Below are 19,935 nucleotides of genomic sequence, written 5' to 3'. Positions count from 1 at the left end.
TAGGAGAGGCCAAAACTGAAGGGCCCTCTCTGAGACTGCCAGACTGCACCTTGACCTGAGAGACACTGTTGAGATCACAGTCCAATTTGGTCAGACAAAAGATTTCCTCAGAACAATGGACCAATGACTGATCCACCAAGAAAATAATCTTTTGAGCCAACTGAGTGAAATCACTGCAGTACTGATGAAGCAAACAAAGCTGAAGAGGCCTCATGCGATACCAAAAAAAACATGTCCAAAGATTTACACAGGTTGAGAGCTTGTCAATTGAAGCCTCATTCTTAAAGGCCCAAGAAGTGGCAACTGAGCAGCAATCTGCTGCAGTGAAAGCTGACCTGCTTCCATGTAAGCCTTGTGAATCAAAAGTTTAAACTACGAGGCCAAAGAAAAAGCAGAAACTTTCTGACATTTCCTAGGATCAGAAAACTGAATGAACAAACTAGAAGTTTGTCTAAAGTTCTTAGTATCATCAATGTAATATTTCAATGCCCTAACAATGTCCAAAGGATACAGATACACACACACATATTTTCCTGTCTATACAATGTGTTAATACTTTGCTGAGATAGGAGATATTTATTCATAACACTTTTGTTTCTTAATTTAATTTTTGTATAACTTCTGATGAGATTGGAGCTCACCTATTTGCTAAACTGACTGCTTTTGTGAAAAAAATTCTTAAACCAGAGCTCGACAAAAACAGGAGCCAGACATTTACCACTGGTTCTGAACTTTGTAGGTTATTCTCCATATACAACTATATAGAAATACCACTGTCTGGCTCCGAAATTTTAAACACATTTGCCAACCTGTCTTATATTATATGCAAGTGAATGATCTAACATTCATATAAAGCTTTACCCATGCTCTGTACACATACAGTTTCACCCATGCATGAATCACTTGCTCAGACAAAACAGAACTTTTTGTTTACAACTTTCCCTTTATTCAGCGCATAAGTTAGGTTTAATGTATGCATAAATCAGACAGCAGCTTTTAAGTGAAAAAATGTCCAGTTATTCTACCACAAGCGTCATATCTGAATGGTTTCTCTGCAAAGCTCTTGTGAACAGTTTCTCCTCTGTATTAATCCTCACTTGTAACTGATGACTTCTCTGGTCTGTAATTCTTTCCCCTTACTTTGGACATGGTTTATTCCCTGTGTGATGCTTTCATGTAACAGAAAATTTCTCTGGTCTGTAAAGCTTTTACCACACTAATGACATGTGAATGGTTTATTCCCTGTGTGAATGCTTTCATGTGACAGAAGACTTCTCTTATCTTTCCAGCTTTTCCCACACTCTTTACATTTGAATGGTTTCTCTCCTGTGTGAGATCTTCGGTGGGTTCGTAGATTAGACCTTTGTATAAAGCTTTTCCCACACTCTTTACACACATAAGGTTTCTCCCCTGAATGAATCATTTGGTGAGTCAGTAGATTACATTTCTGTTTAAAGCTTTTCCCACATTCTGTGCATATGTAAGCCGTCACCTCCTCATGACTCACCCGGTGATTGTTAAGTGAACTTTTATAAGAAAAACTTCTTCCACAATCTTCGCAGTGGAAAGGTTTCTTCCCTTTGTGAGACCGTTCATGGGCCAGAAGACTACTTTTCTTTGTAAAACCTTTTCCACACTCTGCACATGAATAAGGTTTCTCCCCTGTGTGAATCTTTTTATGAGATCTGAGATAATCTTTCCGTTTAAAGCTACTCCCACACTCTGTGCATGCATAAGGCTTCTCCCCAGTGTGGATTCTTTTGTGAGTTTTGAGATGCTCTTTTCTTGTAAAGCTTTTCCCACACTCTGTACATATAAATGGTCTCTCTACTATATTGACAGTATGGATAGCCAGGTCAGCAGCCAATGATTCATACTCAGTTAGGGATGTTTGCTGCCCAAGAACACACTTTTGCAAAGGATTCTGGGAAATATCCAATGTTTGGGGAATCGCGTTAGTTTTCTGCAATTCTGGAATATTATGGGTTTGCTGCATTTTTTCTGGGCTCAAGTGAAGGTGAGAAACAGGTAAATTAGGATCTAGCAAAAGAATAAAAAAAGGAAACAGAAGGTAAAATATTGTAATATTTGAATTAGCTAATTACTAAATGAGAATGCTTTACATAATGCATATAGGAGTTCACTTCTGTGTATTATATTACATCATAATTTCAAAAACTAAGATTTTTGTTAATCAAATGATTCTTCTACGGAGATCTTATTGTATTCATAGGAGACTAGATTTGTACGATGCTAGTGAGATCATGAGCTTCTGTCACAAATATCAACACATACTTAAAAGGGACATGAAACCAAAACATTTTCTTTCATGGTTTAGAACATACAATTTTAAACAACTTTCCAGTTTACTTCTATTATCAAATTTAATTCCTTTTCTTGGTATAATTTGTTGAAGGAGCAGCAATGCATTACTGCTTTCTAACTGCACATATGGGTGAGCCAATAACAATTGTTATATACAGTATATGAAGCTGCTAATCAGCAGCTAGAACTTATGTTCTTTGCTGGTCCTGAGCTTTCATAGATAAACCTTTCAGCAAAGGATAACAAGCGAAGGAAGCAAATTAAAGAATAGAAGTACATTTAAAGTTGTTTAAAATTGCATGTTCTGTCTGAATCATGAATGTCTAATTATGAGTTTACTGTCCCTTTAAATACTGTAGAATATATTCTGTCTGAATCACAAATGTCTAATTATGACTTTACTGTCCCTTTAACCCTTTGAGTGCTTACGACAGCTCTGAGCCATCGCAGAGTTTCCCACTCAGGTGCTAACGACGGCTCATAGCTGTCGCTAGCACTCTCCCACCCACTCCTACCCCGGCGATCGGGCCTGTATAGTGACAGGCATCACCGGGGCTTCACGTTTTGTGTGGTGACGTCACACGCAATGACGTGATGAAGTCACGGTGCAACTTTATTTAAAAATGACAATGATAAATACAGGGAAAGGGGGCATGCTGCTTAGAAGCCTGTATCTCAGGCATCTAAGCAGCTACAGACCCCCAACACCCACCGTTGGAAAGGTAATCTTAAATGGGATCTTAAAAAAAGTAAAGTTAAAAAAATATATATTTTAAAAAAAATAAAAAATCCCTTAAATCAGCTTAGCACCCAGGTGGGAAAGTGCTTAGCACTCAAAGGGTTAAACACTGTTGACTATATTAAGTAAAAAATGTTGGTAATAAAGGCAATATAGGATAATTGTAAAAGTAACTAAAGAGGTCATCTATCATACTGGAACTATACAAAACAATAAAAAACAAAATTTATGCTTACCTGATAAATTTATTTCCGGATATGGTGAGTCCAAGGCAACCTCAATTACTGTTGGGAATATCTCTCATGGCCAGCAGGAGGAGGCAAAGTGCACCAAAGCCAAGCTGCTAAGTATCACTCCCCTTCACACAAACCCCAGTCATTCGACCAAAGGTAAATGGAGAAAAAGGAGTAACACAAAGTGTAGAGGTGCCTGAGGTTAGTCAAAAAACTGTCTTAAATAAAAAGGGCGGGGCCATGAACTCACCATATCCGGAAATAAATTTATCAGGTAAGCATACATTTTGTTTTCTTTCCTAAGATATGGTGAGTCCACAGCGTCATCAATTACTATTGGGAATTAATACCCAAGTTAGAGTACACAGAGGACTAGGGAGGGACAAGACGGGTAGACCTAAACAGAAGGCACCACCACTTGAAAAAACTTTTTCCCAAAAGAAGCCTCAGCCGAGGCAAAAGTATCAAATTTGTAACATTTTGAAAAAGTATGCAGAGAAGCCCAAGTTGCCGCCTTGCAAATCTGTCCCACAGAAGCTTCATTTTTGAAAGCCCAAGAAGAAGAGACAGACCTAGTAGATTGAGCTGTAATTCTCTCAGGAGGCTGCTGTTATACTTCTCAACCAGAGAGAAAGAGAAGTAGCTGTAACTTTCTGACCGTTACGTATCCCAAAGAAACAAACAAACAGGGCAGAAGACTGGCGAAAATCCTTAGTTGCCTGAAGGTAGAATTTTAGAGCATGCACAACATCCAGGTTGTGCAACAAACATTTCTTTTGAGCAGAAGGATTAGGACATAGAGTAGGAAAAACTATTTTGTGATTAATATTTCTATCCGATACAACTTTAGGAAGGAAACCAAACTTACTACTAAGCACCGCCTTAGCAGCATGAAAGATAAGATAAGGCGAATCACACTGCAAAGCCGAGAGTTCCGACACTCTCCGAGCAGAAGAAATAGCAATAACAAACAAAACCTTCCAGGATAACAACTTTATATCTATGGAATGCAAAGGCTCAAACTGAGCATGCTGCAAAACTCTAACAACAAGGTCAAGGTTCCAAGGAGAAGCAACAAACTTAAAAACAGGCCTGATTCTGAGGATTGCACATCTAGCACATCCGCCAGATGCTTATGTAGCAAAATAGATAAGGCAGAAATATGACCCTTAAATGGTATTAACCGACAAACCCTTCTCCAGACCTTCCTCAAGAAATGACAAAATCCTAGGAATCCTGACCATACTCCAAGGAGTAGCCCTTGGATTCACACCAATAAAGATATTTACGCCAAATATTATGGCAAATCTCCTTAGTAACAGCCTTGCGAGCCTGAATCATGGTCTCAATGACTGACTCAGAAAACCCATGCTTAGACAGAACTAAGCGTTCAATCTCCAAGCAGTCAGCTTCAGAAAAACGATATTTGGATGAAGGAATGGACCCTGAAGCAGAAGGTCCTCCCTCAGAGGCAGTCTCCAAGGTGGAGACCACATTTCCCCTAGGTCTGCATACCAGATCCTGCAAGGCCACGCAGGGGCTATTAGAATCACTGATGCTCTATCCTGCTTGATACGAGCAATGACTCATGGAAGGAGAGTAAACAGAGGAAATTGGTATGCTAGCTTGAAATCCCAAGGGACGCCAGAGCATCTATCAGAGCGGACTGTGGATCCCTTGACCTCAAACTGTACCTCAGAAGTTTGACGTTCTGCTGAGATGACATAAGATCCTACTCCGGCACCCCCTATCTTAGGATCAAGCTGGAGAACACCTCCGGAAAGAGCTCCCACTCCCCGGGATGAAAAGTTTGTCTGCTCAGAAAATTTGCCTCCCAGTTGTCCACTCCTGGAATCTGGATGGCAGATAGACAGCAATTGTGAGCTTCTGCCCACTGAATAATCCGAGCCACCTCTTTCATAGCTAAGGAACTCCAAGTTCCTCCCTGGTGGTTGATGTAAGCCACTGAGGATATGTTGTCTGACTGAAACCTGATAAACCGGGCTAAGGACAACTGAGGCCAGGTCATCAGAGCATTGAAAATTGCTCTTTATTCCAAGATGTTTATGGGGAGAGCCAGTTCCTCCCGAGTACAGAATTACTGCTTAACGAGTCCCAGACTGCTACCCAGCCCAGCAGGCTGGTGTCCATGGTCACAATCACCCAGGAAGGTCTCCGAAAGCATGTTCCCTGAGAGAGATGTTCCTGAAAAAGCCACTATGGGAGAGAGTCTCTTGTCGACCAATCTAGATATATCCTCTGAGACAGATCTGCATAGTCCTAGTTCCATTGCCGGAACATGAATAACTGCAGAGCTCTCAAATGGAATCGAGCAAAGGGAATGATGTCCATGGAAGCAGACCGATTACTTCCATACATTGAGCCACTGATGGTGGAACAGTCGACTATAGAGAAAGGCAAGAGAAAAGAATTTTGGCTTTTCTGACCTCCATCAGAAATATTTTCATTGATAGGGAATCTGTTATGGTCCCTAAGAAACCATCTTGAAGGATGGTACTCTGAGAAACTTGTTTAGACACTTTAGGTCTGGAATAGGTCGGAAAGTTCCCTCTTTTTTGGGAACCACGAACAGATTGGAATAGAAACCTAGACCCTGTTCCGGGAACAGGAACTATCACTACCAGGGAGGAAAGATCCAGTACACATTTCAAGAACACCTCTCTTTTTATCTGGTTTGCAGATAATCTTGAGAGGAGAAACCTGCCCCTGGGAGAAAAAGTCTTGAATTCCAACTTGTAACCCTGAGATACTGGGGCCTATTTATCAAAGCTTCAACTGAAAATTTGCTGGAATACCACATTGTATTTGTCATGAGATTGATCCACCGTAGTTATCAAAGCATCAATATCGGCAAATGTTGAAATTTATGACGTAAAATATGATCCTGCGATCTCAATCTGACGCAGATCGATGCGAGTTGAAAACCGTGGTATTCTAGCGGAATTGTGTTCATTTGCCCTTTTAATCGACACCATTTGAAGCTTTCACAAAGTTATCAAAAATTCTACGTTTGCGTCTTTTCCGACTCCACGTACCTAGTTTTCAATCTGCCACCCTTGAGGTTGCGGATGCCATAGAAATCAATGGGAGTCTGAAAACACAGGAAACTTATGTTCGATGCTGCAAGAGAATGAAGCATATGACATAGTAAAAGTAAATTAGAAACTTTATTAAATTTGTATACCCTTTCTAAATCAAACAATATTATTGCTCCACATTTGGTGCACTAGTACAATGTTTCCCAACCGCGGTGTTCAAGTACCCCCAACAGTCCTGGTTTTCATTATAGCTGAACTAGAGCACAGGTGAAATAATCATCTGATGGATGAGAGCAGGTTAGTTACTGATCAGCTGATTACTTCAACTGTGCACTGGTTCGGCTATAATGAAAACCAGGCCTGTTGGGGGTACTTGAGGACTGCGGTTGGGAAACACTGCAAGTAGATATAGGGATAAAAATGAATACATTACTACTTATGGATTATGTTACAACTTTGTCTCTCATTACAAAGCAAGGGGACAATATTATTTCTACATATTTGGTGCAAAGTTTTGCCCCAAACTTGTCGCACTAATAGATATAGAGATAAAAATGAAATAAATACACAACATAATATAGCTCACTTCTTTTTTATTTGTTGGAAAAATCTATGTGCACCATGTTTAAGCCATGTAATACAAGTCCCACTCTCCACTTCACACCATATTTGATGCAACACTTTTTGCACCAATTATGGCACAAACTCTAAAATAACCCACACACTAGTGAATTTTTCCACTACTTTTGATTGGGATATGCATAATCACATGATTTATGACATCTGCAGATCTGATTCAAATTTACATTATAAACTATCACTAACTAATTAAATTGCTCGATACATGTGTCATTGATCACTCAGAACTTGTAGGTGCCATTTGTTACATTGTGAATTATACTTTGAAAATATGTATATGTGAAATTAGTATTAAAGATAAACATTGATGCTGACATTAGGACACAGTGTAATATATTTCAGACAAGGATTTGAAAATTCGAATTGATGCTTGATTCAATATAATCTTAAGCTGATAGCTAAAAGGGATAGCTCTCCTAACTTTAAACTGTCATGATTCAGATACAGCTGAAATTAAATTCACCTCTTTACTGTCATGCTATTTTAAAAATAGCAATCAGGAGGGGTTACACAGGTGCAGAGAGAAAACTGGCCCAGCTCTTAAAGGGACAGAAAACCCCAAAATATTATTTCATGATTTAGATAGAACATACAATTTTAAACAACTTTTCAATTTACTTCTATTATCAAATTTGCTTCATTATCTTGTTATCCTTTGGTGAAGGAACAGCATTGCACTACTGGCAGCTAGCTAAACACATCTATTTAGCCAATCACAAGAGACAAATGTGTGCAGGCACCAATTAGCAGCTAGCTCCCACTAGTGTAGGATATGTGTATTCTTTTCCAACTAGGGATACCAACGGCTAGATTTAGAGTTCTGCGGCCAAAGGGGTGCGTTAGCTACGCGTGCTTTTTTTTCCCCGCACCTTTTAAATACCGCTGGTATTTAGAGTTCACAGAAGGGCTGCGTTAGGTTCCAAAAAGGGAGAGTACAGGCATATTTACCGCCACTGCAACTCTGAATACCAGCGGTGCTTACGGACGTGGCCGGCTTCAAAAACGTGCTCGTGCACGATTCCCCCATAGGAAACAATGGGGCAGTTTCGGCTGAAAAAAAACCTAACACCTGCAAAAAATCAGCGTTCAGCTCCTAACGCAGCCCCATTGTTTCCTATGGGGAAACACTTCCTAAGTCTGCACCTAACACCCTAACATGTACCCCGAGTCTAAACACCCCTAGCCTTACACTTATTAACCCCTAATCTGCCGCCCCCGCTATCGCTGACCCCTGCATATTTTTTAAACCCTAATCTGCCGCTCCGTACACCGCCGCAACCTACGTTATCCCTATGTACCCCTAATCTGCTGCCCCTAACACCGCCGACCCCTATATTATATTTATTAACCCCTAATCTGCCGCCCCCAACGTCACCTCCACCTACCTACAATTATTAACCCCTAATCTGCCGACCGGATCTCGCCGCTACTATAATAAATGTATTAACCCCTAAAGCTAAGTCTAACCCTAACCCTAACACCCCCTAAGTTAAATATAATTTTAATCTAACGAAATTAATTAACTCTTATTAAATAAATTATTCCTATTTAAAGCTAAATACTTACCTGTAAAATAAATCCTAATAAATTATAATTATATTGTAGCTATTTTAGGATTAATATTTATTTTACAGGCAACTTTGTATTTATTTTAACCAGGTACAATAGCTATTAAATAGTTAAGAACTATTTAATAGCTAAAATAGTTAAAATAATTACAAAATTACCTGTAAAATAAATCCTAACCTAAGTTACAATTAAACCTAACACTACACTATCAATAAATTAAATAAAATACCTACAATTATCTACAATTAAACCTAACACTACACTATCAATAAATTAATTAAATACAATACCTACAAATAAATACATTTAAATAAACTAACTAAAGTACAAAAAATAAAAAAATATTTACAAACATATTAAAAATATTACAACAATTTTAAGCTAATTACACCTACTCTAAGCCCCCTAATAAAATAACAAAGCCCCCCCAAATAAAAAAAATGCCCTACCCTATTCTAAAATTAAAATTGAAAAGCTCTTTTACCTTACCAGCCCTTAAAAGGGCCTTTTGCGGGGCATGCCCCAAAGAAAACAGCTTTTTTGCCTGTAAAAATAAACACAATACCCCCCGCCAACATTACAACCCACCACCCACATACCCCTAATCTAACCCAAACCCCCCTTAAATAAACCTAACACTAAGCCCCTGAAGATCTTCCTACCTTATCTTCACCACGCCGGGTATCACTGATCGGTCCAGGCTACGATGTCTTGATCCAAGCCCAAGAGGGGGCTGAAGACGTCCATCCTCCGGCTGAAGTCTTGATTCAAGCGGCGAATGAAGAAGTCCATCATCGGGCAGAAGTCTTCATTCTATCCGGGCAGAAGAGGAGATCCGGACCGGTAGACATCTTCATCCAAGTGGCATCTTCTATCTTCTTCCATCCGACGACGAGCGGCTCCATCTTCAAGACCTCCGGCGCAGATCCATCCTCTTCTTCCGATGGCCTAAAACAGAATGAAGGTTCCTTTAAGGGACGTCATCCAAGATGGCGTCCCTCAAATTCCGATTGGCTGATAGGATTCTATCAGCCAATCGGAATTAAGGTAGGAAAATTCTGATTGGCTGATTGAATCAGCCAATCAGATTCAAGTTCAATCCGATTGACCTTCATTCTGCTTTAGGACGTCGGAAGAAGAGGATGGATCCGCGCCGGAGGTCTTGAAGATGGAGCCGCTCGTCATCGGAAAGAAGAAGATAGAAGATGCCGCTTGGATGAAGATGTCTACCGGTCCGGATCTCCTCTTTTGCCCGGATAGGATGAAGACTTCTGCCCGATGATGGACTTCTTCATTCGCCGCTTGGATCAAGACTTCAGCCGGAGGATGGACGTCTTCAGCCCCCGCTTGGGCTTGGATCAAGACATCGGAGCCTGGACCGGTCGGCGATACCCGGCGTGGTGAAGATAAGGTAGGAAGATCTTCAGGGGCTTAGTGTTAGGTTTATTTAAGGGGGGTTTGGGTTAGATTAGGGGTATGTGGGTGGTGTGTTGTAATGTTGGGGGGGGGGGTATTGTGTTTATTTTTACAGGCAAAAGAGCTGTTTTCTTTGGGGCATGCCCCGCAAAAGGCCCTTTTAAGGGCTGGTAAGGTAAAAGAGCTTTTCAATTTTAATTTTAGAATAGGGTAGGGCATTTTTATATTTTTGGGGGCTTTGTTATTTTATTAGGGGGCTTAGAGTAGGTGTAATTAGCTTAAAATTGTTGTAATATTTTTAATATGTTTGTAAATATTTTTTTATTTTTTGTAACAGTTCTTTTTTATTTTTTGTACTTTAGTTAGTTTATTTAATTGTATTTATTTGTAGGTATTGTATTTAATTAATTTATTGATGGTGTAGTGTTAGGTTTAATTGTAACTTAGGTTAGGATTTATTTTACAGGTAATTTTGTAATTATTTTAACTAGGTAGCTATTAAATAGTTATTAACTATTTAATAGCTATTGTACCTGGTTAAAATAATTACAAAGTTGCCTGTAAAATAAATATTAATCCTAAAATAGCTACAATATAATTATTCGTTATATTGTAGCTATATTAGGGTTTATTTTACAGGTAAGTATTTAGCTTTAAATAGGATTAATTTATTTAATAAGAGTTAATTTATTTCTTTAGATAAAAATTATATTTAACTTAGGGGGGTGTTAGGGTTAGGGTTAGACTTAGCTTTAGGGGATAATACATTTATTAGAGTAGCGGGGAGGTCCGGTCGGCAGATTAGGGGTTAATAATTGAAGTTAGGTGTCGGCGATGTTAGGGAGGACAGATTAGGGGTTAATACTATTTATTATAGGGTTATTGAGGCGGGAGTGAGGCGGATTAGGGGTTAATAACTTTATTATAGTAGCGGTGAGGTCCGGTCGGCAGATTAGGGGTTAATTATTGTAGGTAGCCGGCGGCGACGTTTTGGGGGGCAGATTAGGGGTTAATAAATAAAATATAGGGGTCAGTGGTGTTAGGGGCAGCAGATTAGAGGTACATAGGGATAACGTAGGTTTCGGCGGTGTGCGGTCGGCAGATTAGGGGTTAAAAAAATTTATTAGAGTGGCGGCGATGTGGGGGGGCCTCGGTTTAGGGGAACATAGGTAGTTTATGGGTGTTAGTGTACTTTAGAGCACAGTAGTTAAGAGCTTTATGAACCGGCGTTAGCCCAGAAAGCTCTTAACTCCTGGCTTTTCTCTGCGGCTGGAGTTTTGTCATTAGAGTTCTAACGCTCACTTCAGCCAAGACTCTAAATACCAGCGTTAGAAAGATCCCATTGAAAAGATAGGATACGCAATTGGCGTAGGGGGATCTGCGGTATGGAAAAGTCACGGCTGGAAAGTGAGCGTTAGACCCTTTCCTGACTGACTCTAAATACCAGCGGGCGGCCAAAACCAGCGTTAGGAGCCTCTAATGCTGGTTTTGACGGCTAACTCAGAACTCTAAATCTAGGCGTTTGAGAACAAAGCACATTGGAAAATATATGTGAATTTTAAAGCGTTTTAAAATTACATGCTCTATCTGAATCATGCAACTTACATTTTTTACTTTCCTATCTCTTTAAAATATCCATTGATTGCAAATAAATACATATGATACTCTGATTACATGTTATATTTGCAATTATTCCTGCTCAGAATAATAATACTGTTACAATATATACATATAGTGGTATAAATAAACACAGGGATATGACAGACAACAGAATAATAATACATTTACACTATATACATATAGAGGTATAAATAAACACAGAGATATGAGAGACAACAGACTAATAATACATTTACACTATATACATATAGTGGTATAAACAAACACAGAGATATGAAAGACAACAGAATAATAATACATTTACACTATATACATATAGAGGTATAAATAAACACAGAGATATGACAGACAACAGACTAATAATACAGTTACACTATATACATATAGAGGTATAAATAAACACACAGATATGACAGACAACAGAATAATAATACATTTACACTATATACATATAGAGGTATAAATAAACACAGAGATATGACAGACAACAGAATAATAATACATTTACACTACATACATATAGTGGTATAAATAAACACAGAGATATGACAGACAACAGAATAATAATACATTTACACTATATACATATAGAGGTATAAATAAACACAGAGATATGACAGACAACAGACTAATAATACATTTACACTATATACATATAGAGGTATAAATAAACACAGAGATATGACAGACAACAGACTAATAATACAGTTACACTATATACATATAGAGGTATAAATAAACAGAGAGATATGACAGACAACAGACTAATAATACATAAACACAGGGATATGACAGACAACAGAATAATAATACATTTACACTATATACATATAGTGGTATAAATAAACACAGGGATATGACAGACAACAGACTAATAATACATTTACACTATATACATATAGAGGTATAAATAAACACAGAGATGTGACAGACAACAGACTAATAATACAGTTACACTATATACATATAGAGGTATAAATAAACACACAGATATGACAGACAACAGAATAATAATACATTTACACTATATACATATAGAGGTATAAATAAACACAGAGATATGACAGACAACAGAATAATAATACATTTACACTATATACATATAGAGGTATAAATAAACACAGAGATATGACAGACAACAGAATAATAATACATTTACACTATATACATATAGAGGTATAAATAAACACAGAGATATGACAGATAACAGACTAATAATACAGTTACACTATATACATATAGAGGTATAAATAAACAGAGAGATATGACAGACAACAGACTAATAATACATAAACACAGGGATATGACAGACAACAGAATAATAATACATTTACACTATATACATATAGTGGTATAAATAAACACAGGGATATGACAGACAACAGACTAATAATACATTTACACTATATACATATAGAGGTATAAATAAACACAGAGATGTGACAGACAACAGACTAATAATACATTTACACTATATACATATAGAGGTATAAATAAACACAGAGATATGACAGACAAGACTAATAATACATTTACACTATATACATATAGAGGTATAAATAAACACAGAGATATGACAGACAACAGAATAATAATACAGTTACACTATATACATATAGAGGTATAAATAAACACAGAGATATGACAGACAACAGACTAATAATACATTTACACTATATACATATAGAGGTATAAATAAACACAGAGATATGACAGACAACAGACTAATAATAATACATTTACACTATATACATATAGAGGTATAAATAAACACAGAGATATGACAGACAACAGACTAATAATACATTTACACTATATACATATAGAGGTATAAATAAACACAGAGATATGACAGACAACAGACTAATAATACAGTTACACTATATACATATAGAGGTATAAATAAACACAGATATGACAGACAACAGAATAATAATACATTTACACTATATACATATAGAGGTATAAATAAACACAGAGATATGACAGACAACAGACTAATAATACAGTTACACTATATACATATAGAGGTATAAATAAACACAGAGATATGACAGACAACAGACTAATAAAACATTTACACTATATACATATAGAGGTATAAATAAACACAGATATGACAGACAACAGAATAATAATACATTTACACTATATACATATAGAGGTATAAATAAACACAGAGATATGACAGACAACAGACTAATAATACAGTTACACTATATACATATAGAGGTATAAATAAACACAGAGATATGACAGACAACAGACTAATAAAACATTTACACTATATACATATAGAGGTATAAATAAACACAGATATGACAGACAACAGAATAATAATACATTTACACTATATACATATAGAGGTATAAATAAACACAGAGATATGACAGACAACAGAATAATAATACATTTACACTATATACATATAGAGGTATAAATAAACACAGAGATATGACAGACAACAGACTAATAATACAGTTACACTATATACATATAGAGGTATAAATAAACACAGAGATATGACAGACAACAGAATAATAATACATTTACACTATATACATATAGAGGTATAAATAAACACAGATATGACAGACAACAGACTAATAATACAGTTACACTATATACATATAGAGGTATAAATAAACACAGATATGACAGACAACAGACTAATAATACATTTACACTATATACATATAGAGGTATAAATAAACACAGATATGACAGACAACAGAATAATAATACATTTACACTATATACATATAGAGGTATAAATAAACACAGAGATATGACAGACAACAGACTAATAATACAGTTACACTATATACATATAGAGGTATAAATAAACACAGAGATATGACAGACAACAGAATAATAATACAGTTACACTATATACATATAGAGGTATAAATAAACACAGAGATATGACAGACAACAGAATAATAATACATTTACACTATATACATATAGAGTTATAAATGTAGCCCTTCCTGTTGAACATTTTCCTGTGAACTTTTGCACCTGTATACATTCTGCAGGAGAAGTTGCCTAGGCAACTATTAGACTGGTTGGTCATGTGATCAAGTGAAACTGAAAGAAGAGTGTAAGACACAGGAGGAAGCAGACATGTCAGAGCAGTGAAGGTGTGTGTGAGGCCTGGCTGTGTGAGAGCTGCAGACTTCATCTTGTAAAGTAACAGCATCCCTCTGCTGATTTAGTGTATGCTGCCAGCTGCAGTCTGTCCCTGTTAGAGAGCTGTGGAGAAGAATGCAGACAAAGTAAATGACTGGCAGACCTTGGAGTTTTCTTTCAGCCTGTGCAGAATCCTGTCAGTGGTAAGAAGTATCCTCTCTCCTTGTCATACTGACAGGGCATTCTGTCCATCACATAAACTTATAAACAGCTCTTCCTGTGGATTGCAGTTTCCTATGAGCTGCAACTGTTTAAATGCATGTGGATTACCTTAAAGGGCCCCAACATTTATGTGCACCAACTGGTACCCATCAGCCATTAGGGTGAAGCCTGAGGGTGGGTTCGCAGGTGGTTTGGGAGGGTGCTGGGCCTGGTTAGAGAGAGTCGGTGTGTTAGTTAGCCACTGTATTTCTTGCCTTATTTTTATTTACCATAATCCTTTAATACATGTTCATACTGTTTTACTGTTATTACTGTGTGTGTTGTAGTTATTTATTATGTTCCTGTCTGGGAAACCCATTCTTGCCCTGGATGCCCAGTCAGGTGGAGGCACTGCCACAGTCATGTACCCCAACTCCCAGGTAGCGGAGACTCAGGATCAGCCTGCAGAGCACATGGAGGTAGCTGGGGTAAAGACCCACAGGGGTAATTGTGGGCCTAGGCCAAACCCCGTTACATTTGGTGGTACTGCTGAGATAAATTGGGGTACACCCAGTAAGGATCCGTTAATTCCCCGGCCCACACTCCCATTTGTAACAGATTGGGCCCAGCAACAGAAGGTACCATTGCATCATGCAGTGATGATATGCCAGGTACCTCCCTATAGTGAGATAAAACATGTCACCAAGTGCGTAGAGATTATACTGGGAATAGAGATGGTTACCATCAGAGACATCCTGCATGATTCATACGGTCAAACTTACATGTTAGTATATTCCCATGCAGATTTGAGAGGCCGTCATAGGCCTACATGTCTATACCTTCTTGAAACAGCTCCTGAAGGATGTCGCTTAGTGTACGCTCTCCCTGATAAGGAGGAAGGGGTTACACTGCAGCAACCCTCCACTATAGGCCAAAGAGACTTTAATGTATCAAGTTATTCCCAGATTCTGTCCCCTTTGTCAGAGAAACCCCCCAGGAGATTACCGGTTACCCCTGTAGAGACTGGGGCCATCCCCAAACGAAATGTCTACTTTTCCAGTGTGCAAGGGACAACTGCCCCTAAGACCCCAGATCTAGTGGTTCCCTCATCTCCAACATCCCCAAAACCAGGCGATTCCCTATTGAGAACCACAAGTTCAGGAGAGAGTAACATATCTGAAATACTGCAAAAACTCTCAGAAGCCATAGTAACAGCTACCCATACCCACAGTTACCGTAAGCTGAAAGTGTTTTCTGGGAATCAACCTGTTCCTGCCGGGGAGGAGCCCTTTAAGGCCTGGAAGGATAATGCTGTACAATTTTTGGAAGAATGGTCTTGTACGGATAACATAAAAAAACAACGGATAATGGAGAGTCTTCGTTTCCCAGCTACAAATATGATAAGGCTGTTTAGGGGAGTGAATGAACAAGCTACCGCACAAGATTACCTGAAAGTTTTGCAGGATGCGTATGGAAAATCTGAGGACTCTGATGATCTATTAATCAAGTTCCTAGCCACTAAACAGAAGGAACATGAGAAAGCTTCAGACTATATCAATCGATTACAATTGTCACTGGGAAAACTGTTTCATAATGGAGCAGTCACTGCATCTGAGTTGGATGCTCGACTATCCAAACAAATTCAGAAGGGAGGCCTTAGCAATGATCCAGTCATGATCATGTTAAGAGTTAAGTTGGATGATCAAGTCTTGTCCTATTCCACACTGATCCGAAAAGCAAAAATACTGGAGAACCAAATGTCCCCATCTCCTCCACAAAAAGGAAATTCTTCTAAAGCTGCAGATAAAGAGGATATGGAACTGTTCGTCCTTAAAAAAAAGGTAGCTGAATTAGAATTATTGTCTAAGTCATCGCCAAGAAGAACAGATTATTCTCCTACCAGGAGGCAGCACCGCAGGGAGACCACAGGAAGGTTATTCCCAGAGGAACAGTCCCCCCGAGGGAACTGTTTTAAGTGTGGAAAATCAGGGCATTTCAAGCGGGAGTGTCCCACTAATTCATCAGATACAGAAGTGGATGTGCTAGCTATTGAGCTGGAGGAGGCTCAAGCTACCAGTCCTTTCAGGAAAAGAGGAAAAAGAACCACACCCATATTATCTGTGGGGGCCAAGATCGGGCCCAAATCTCTGATACAGTTACAAATAGAAGATATTCATGCCTCGGCCTTGTTAGATACTGGATCCCAGGTCACCATCATTAATAGAGACTTCTATGACCATCATCTAAAACATATTCCCCTGGAGCCAGCAGGAGAGTTGCAGTTGTGGGGAGTGGGATCTCAGGCCCAGCCTGTAGAGGGATGTATAAGAGTGACAATAACAATCCCACAGTTAAACACAGGAATGATCTGCCCTATGGAATTGGAAGCTCTTGTATGCTCCATGAAGAAAACAATGTGCGCCCCAATAATTTTGGGTACCAACGCAAGAATGGTGCAGGACATGTTCAGGGCCTACCTAACTGAAGTTGGAGATGTATCTCTAACCAGACTGATGGAAGTCAGCCCTGTTCTAGGGAAAGAATGCCATCGACTAGCCCTACAAGCTAGACCAGGATCATGCCACTACTCGGGGAAAGAACCTTTATTTGTAAGGCCTGGAGAGACTAAGACTCTACGAGCCATAGCATCTATGCACCATGAAATATCAGGAGGAACCAGGCAATACCTCATTGAGTCCTTGCCTGAGGAGGATGCAAAAAAAGGGTGGACTCTCATACCTGAGGTGAAAGACTGGCGGAATCACTGGTGTAAAGATTTTCCCATAATGATAAGAAACTTAACACCCACAGAGATCAGAATTGATCGTCACCAGAAGATTGGTGTGATTCACTTGTTGGACCAAGTCTCTTCAGTAATGTCTGTAAAGGCAGAACAGGGAGGTGATCATGAAGGACCTATAGTTTTTGAACTGGAAGATTCTCCTCTACCACCAAAGTGGAGAGATAGCCTCCGATCCAAATTAGCTACTCGAGAGAAAGTTTTCTCCAGGAAAGAAATGGATGTGGGATGTGCAAAGAGTGCCACACATGCTATCAGACTTTCTGACCCAGCTCCTTTCAGAGAAAGATCAAGGAGAATACCCCCTCGAGATGTGGAAGATGTCCGGGATATACTCAAACAGATGGAAGAATCTGGCATTATTAAAGAGTCCAGAAGTCCATATGCCTCACCCATAGTGGTAGTTAGGAAAAAGAATGGCACAGTCCGGCTTTGCATAGACTATCGGACTTTAAACAAAAGGACTGTGCCAGATCAATATACTCTGCCACGGATAGAAGATCTGCTAGATGCCCTTTCTGGAAGCCAGTGGTTCAGCGTCCTGGACTTGAGGTCTGGGTATTATCAGGTACCCATGAAGAAGGAGGATCAGGAAAAGACAGCTTTCATCTGTCCCTTGGGATTCTACGAGTTTACCAGGATGCCCCAAGGGGTCACTGGAGCTCCCGCCACCTTTCAAAGGCTGATGGAGAAGACTGTGGGGGATATGAATCCCAAAGAGTGCCTAGTCTATCTTGATGACCTCATAGTGTTTGGAAGGACACCAGAAGAGCACGAACAGCGATTGCTGAAGGTGTTGGATCGACTCCAAGCAGAGGGTCTGAAATTATCAATAGACAAATGTCGATTTGCCCAGAACTCTGTTACATATGTAGGTCACATTGTTTCCGCACAAGGTGTGACAACTGACCCGACCAAAATTGAAGCGGTGATGAACTGGCCCAGGCCAGATAACATCAGTGAGCTGCGCTCATTTCTTGGATTCTGCGGTTACTACCGGAGGTTTGTGAAAGACTATTCAAAGATTGCTCGAGAGCTACACAACCTGTTAAAGACTACCTCAGCTATAGAGGGTGTTAAGGCGCCAAGTCCTAAAGACTCCTTCGGAAAGAAATGGACCTCAGGATGCGAAGAAGCCTTCTTAATCTTGAAGAAAAGACTCACAGAAGCTCCTGTATTGGCATATTCAGATCCCGAGAAACCATATGTGCTCCATGTTGATGCCAGTATGGAAGGCCTAGGGGCCGTATTGCATCAGAGCTACCCAGAAGGGTTAAGACCAGTGGCCTACATAAGTAGAAGTCTAACTGGTGCAGAGAAAAACTATCCGGTCCATAAGCTAGAATTCTTGGCGCTCAAGTGGGCAATTGTGGACAAGTTACATGACTATTTATATGGAGCAACATTTGAGGTAAGGACGGATAACAATCCGCTTACTTATATTCAAACAACAGCAAAGCTGGATGCCACAGGGCATAGGTGGCTGGCAGCATTGTCAAACTATAGTTTCAGCCTTAAATACAAGCCAGGCCCTAAGAATGTCAGTGCGGATGCTCTGTCCCGCAGACCTGGACTTCCTCCTCATGAAGAAAAGGAGGAATGGGAAGAAATCCCTGTGCCTGGGGTAGGAGCCCTGTGCCAAACATATGTAGTGGCTGAGAGGCAGGATGAGTTCTCTGAACTCAGAGGAATAGACTCCATATGTCACTCCCCAGAAGCCGTACCAGAGGTATTCTGTGCTCCAGCAATGCTCCAACAGTGGTCTCACATAACCAATGAAGACAAGAAGAAAGCCCAGTCACAGGACTGGTATATAGGTACAGTCCTCAAGGCAATGAGAGCCAAGAACCCTAAATTACTGAGCTCCCTTCCCATTGGACAAAGAGATTTGTACCGGAGAGAATGGAGTAAACTACATCTAGAAGATGGAATCCTTTATAGAGTTATAAAATACCATGACCACCCTGGTCGAAAGCAGCTAGTGTTACCTCATAGATATCGGGGAATGGTCCTGAGAGCTCTCCATGATCAACATGGGCATCTTGGGGTAGACAAGACCTATGGCCTGGTACAAGACCGGTTCTATTGGCCTCGCATGAGAGAACATGTTGAACATTATGTGAAGACCTGCAGAAGATGTATTCAGAGAAAGACTCTGCCTGTGAGAGCTGCCCCTATGGGCCACCTGAGAAGTACAGGACC

At 39.4% G+C, this 19,935-nt stretch overlaps 1 protein-coding gene across 2 annotated transcripts in view; it reads right to left on the bottom strand.

Moving 5' to 3' along the window:
• Nucleotides 1–923: 923 nt before the first annotated feature.
• LOC128655846 (gastrula zinc finger protein XlCGF7.1) overlaps nt 924–19,935 on the bottom strand; it is an 85,943-nt gene continuing 66,931 nt past the window's right edge. The window contains exons 1-2 of one of the 2 annotated variants that reach the window (XM_053709408.1): nt 6,354–6,376; nt 924–2,040 (exon numbers count right to left, since the gene is read on the bottom strand). In XM_053709408.1, coding sequence (XP_053565383.1) covers nt 1,217–1,996 — 780 coding nt within the window. In that variant the 5' untranslated portion in view covers nt 1,997–2,040; nt 6,354–6,376 and the 3' untranslated portion in view covers nt 924–1,216. Of the gene's footprint in view, nt 2,041–6,353; nt 6,377–19,935 lie in introns of those variants that run through there. The other variant, XM_053709407.1, reaches the window with a different exon arrangement.

This window comes from Bombina bombina, chromosome 4 (assembly GCF_027579735.1).
Source record: "Bombina bombina isolate aBomBom1 chromosome 4, aBomBom1.pri, whole genome shotgun sequence".
Lineage (NCBI taxonomy): Eukaryota > Metazoa > Chordata > Amphibia > Anura > Bombinatoridae > Bombina > Bombina bombina.
This window is presented reverse-complemented; position numbering and strand designations above follow the sequence as displayed.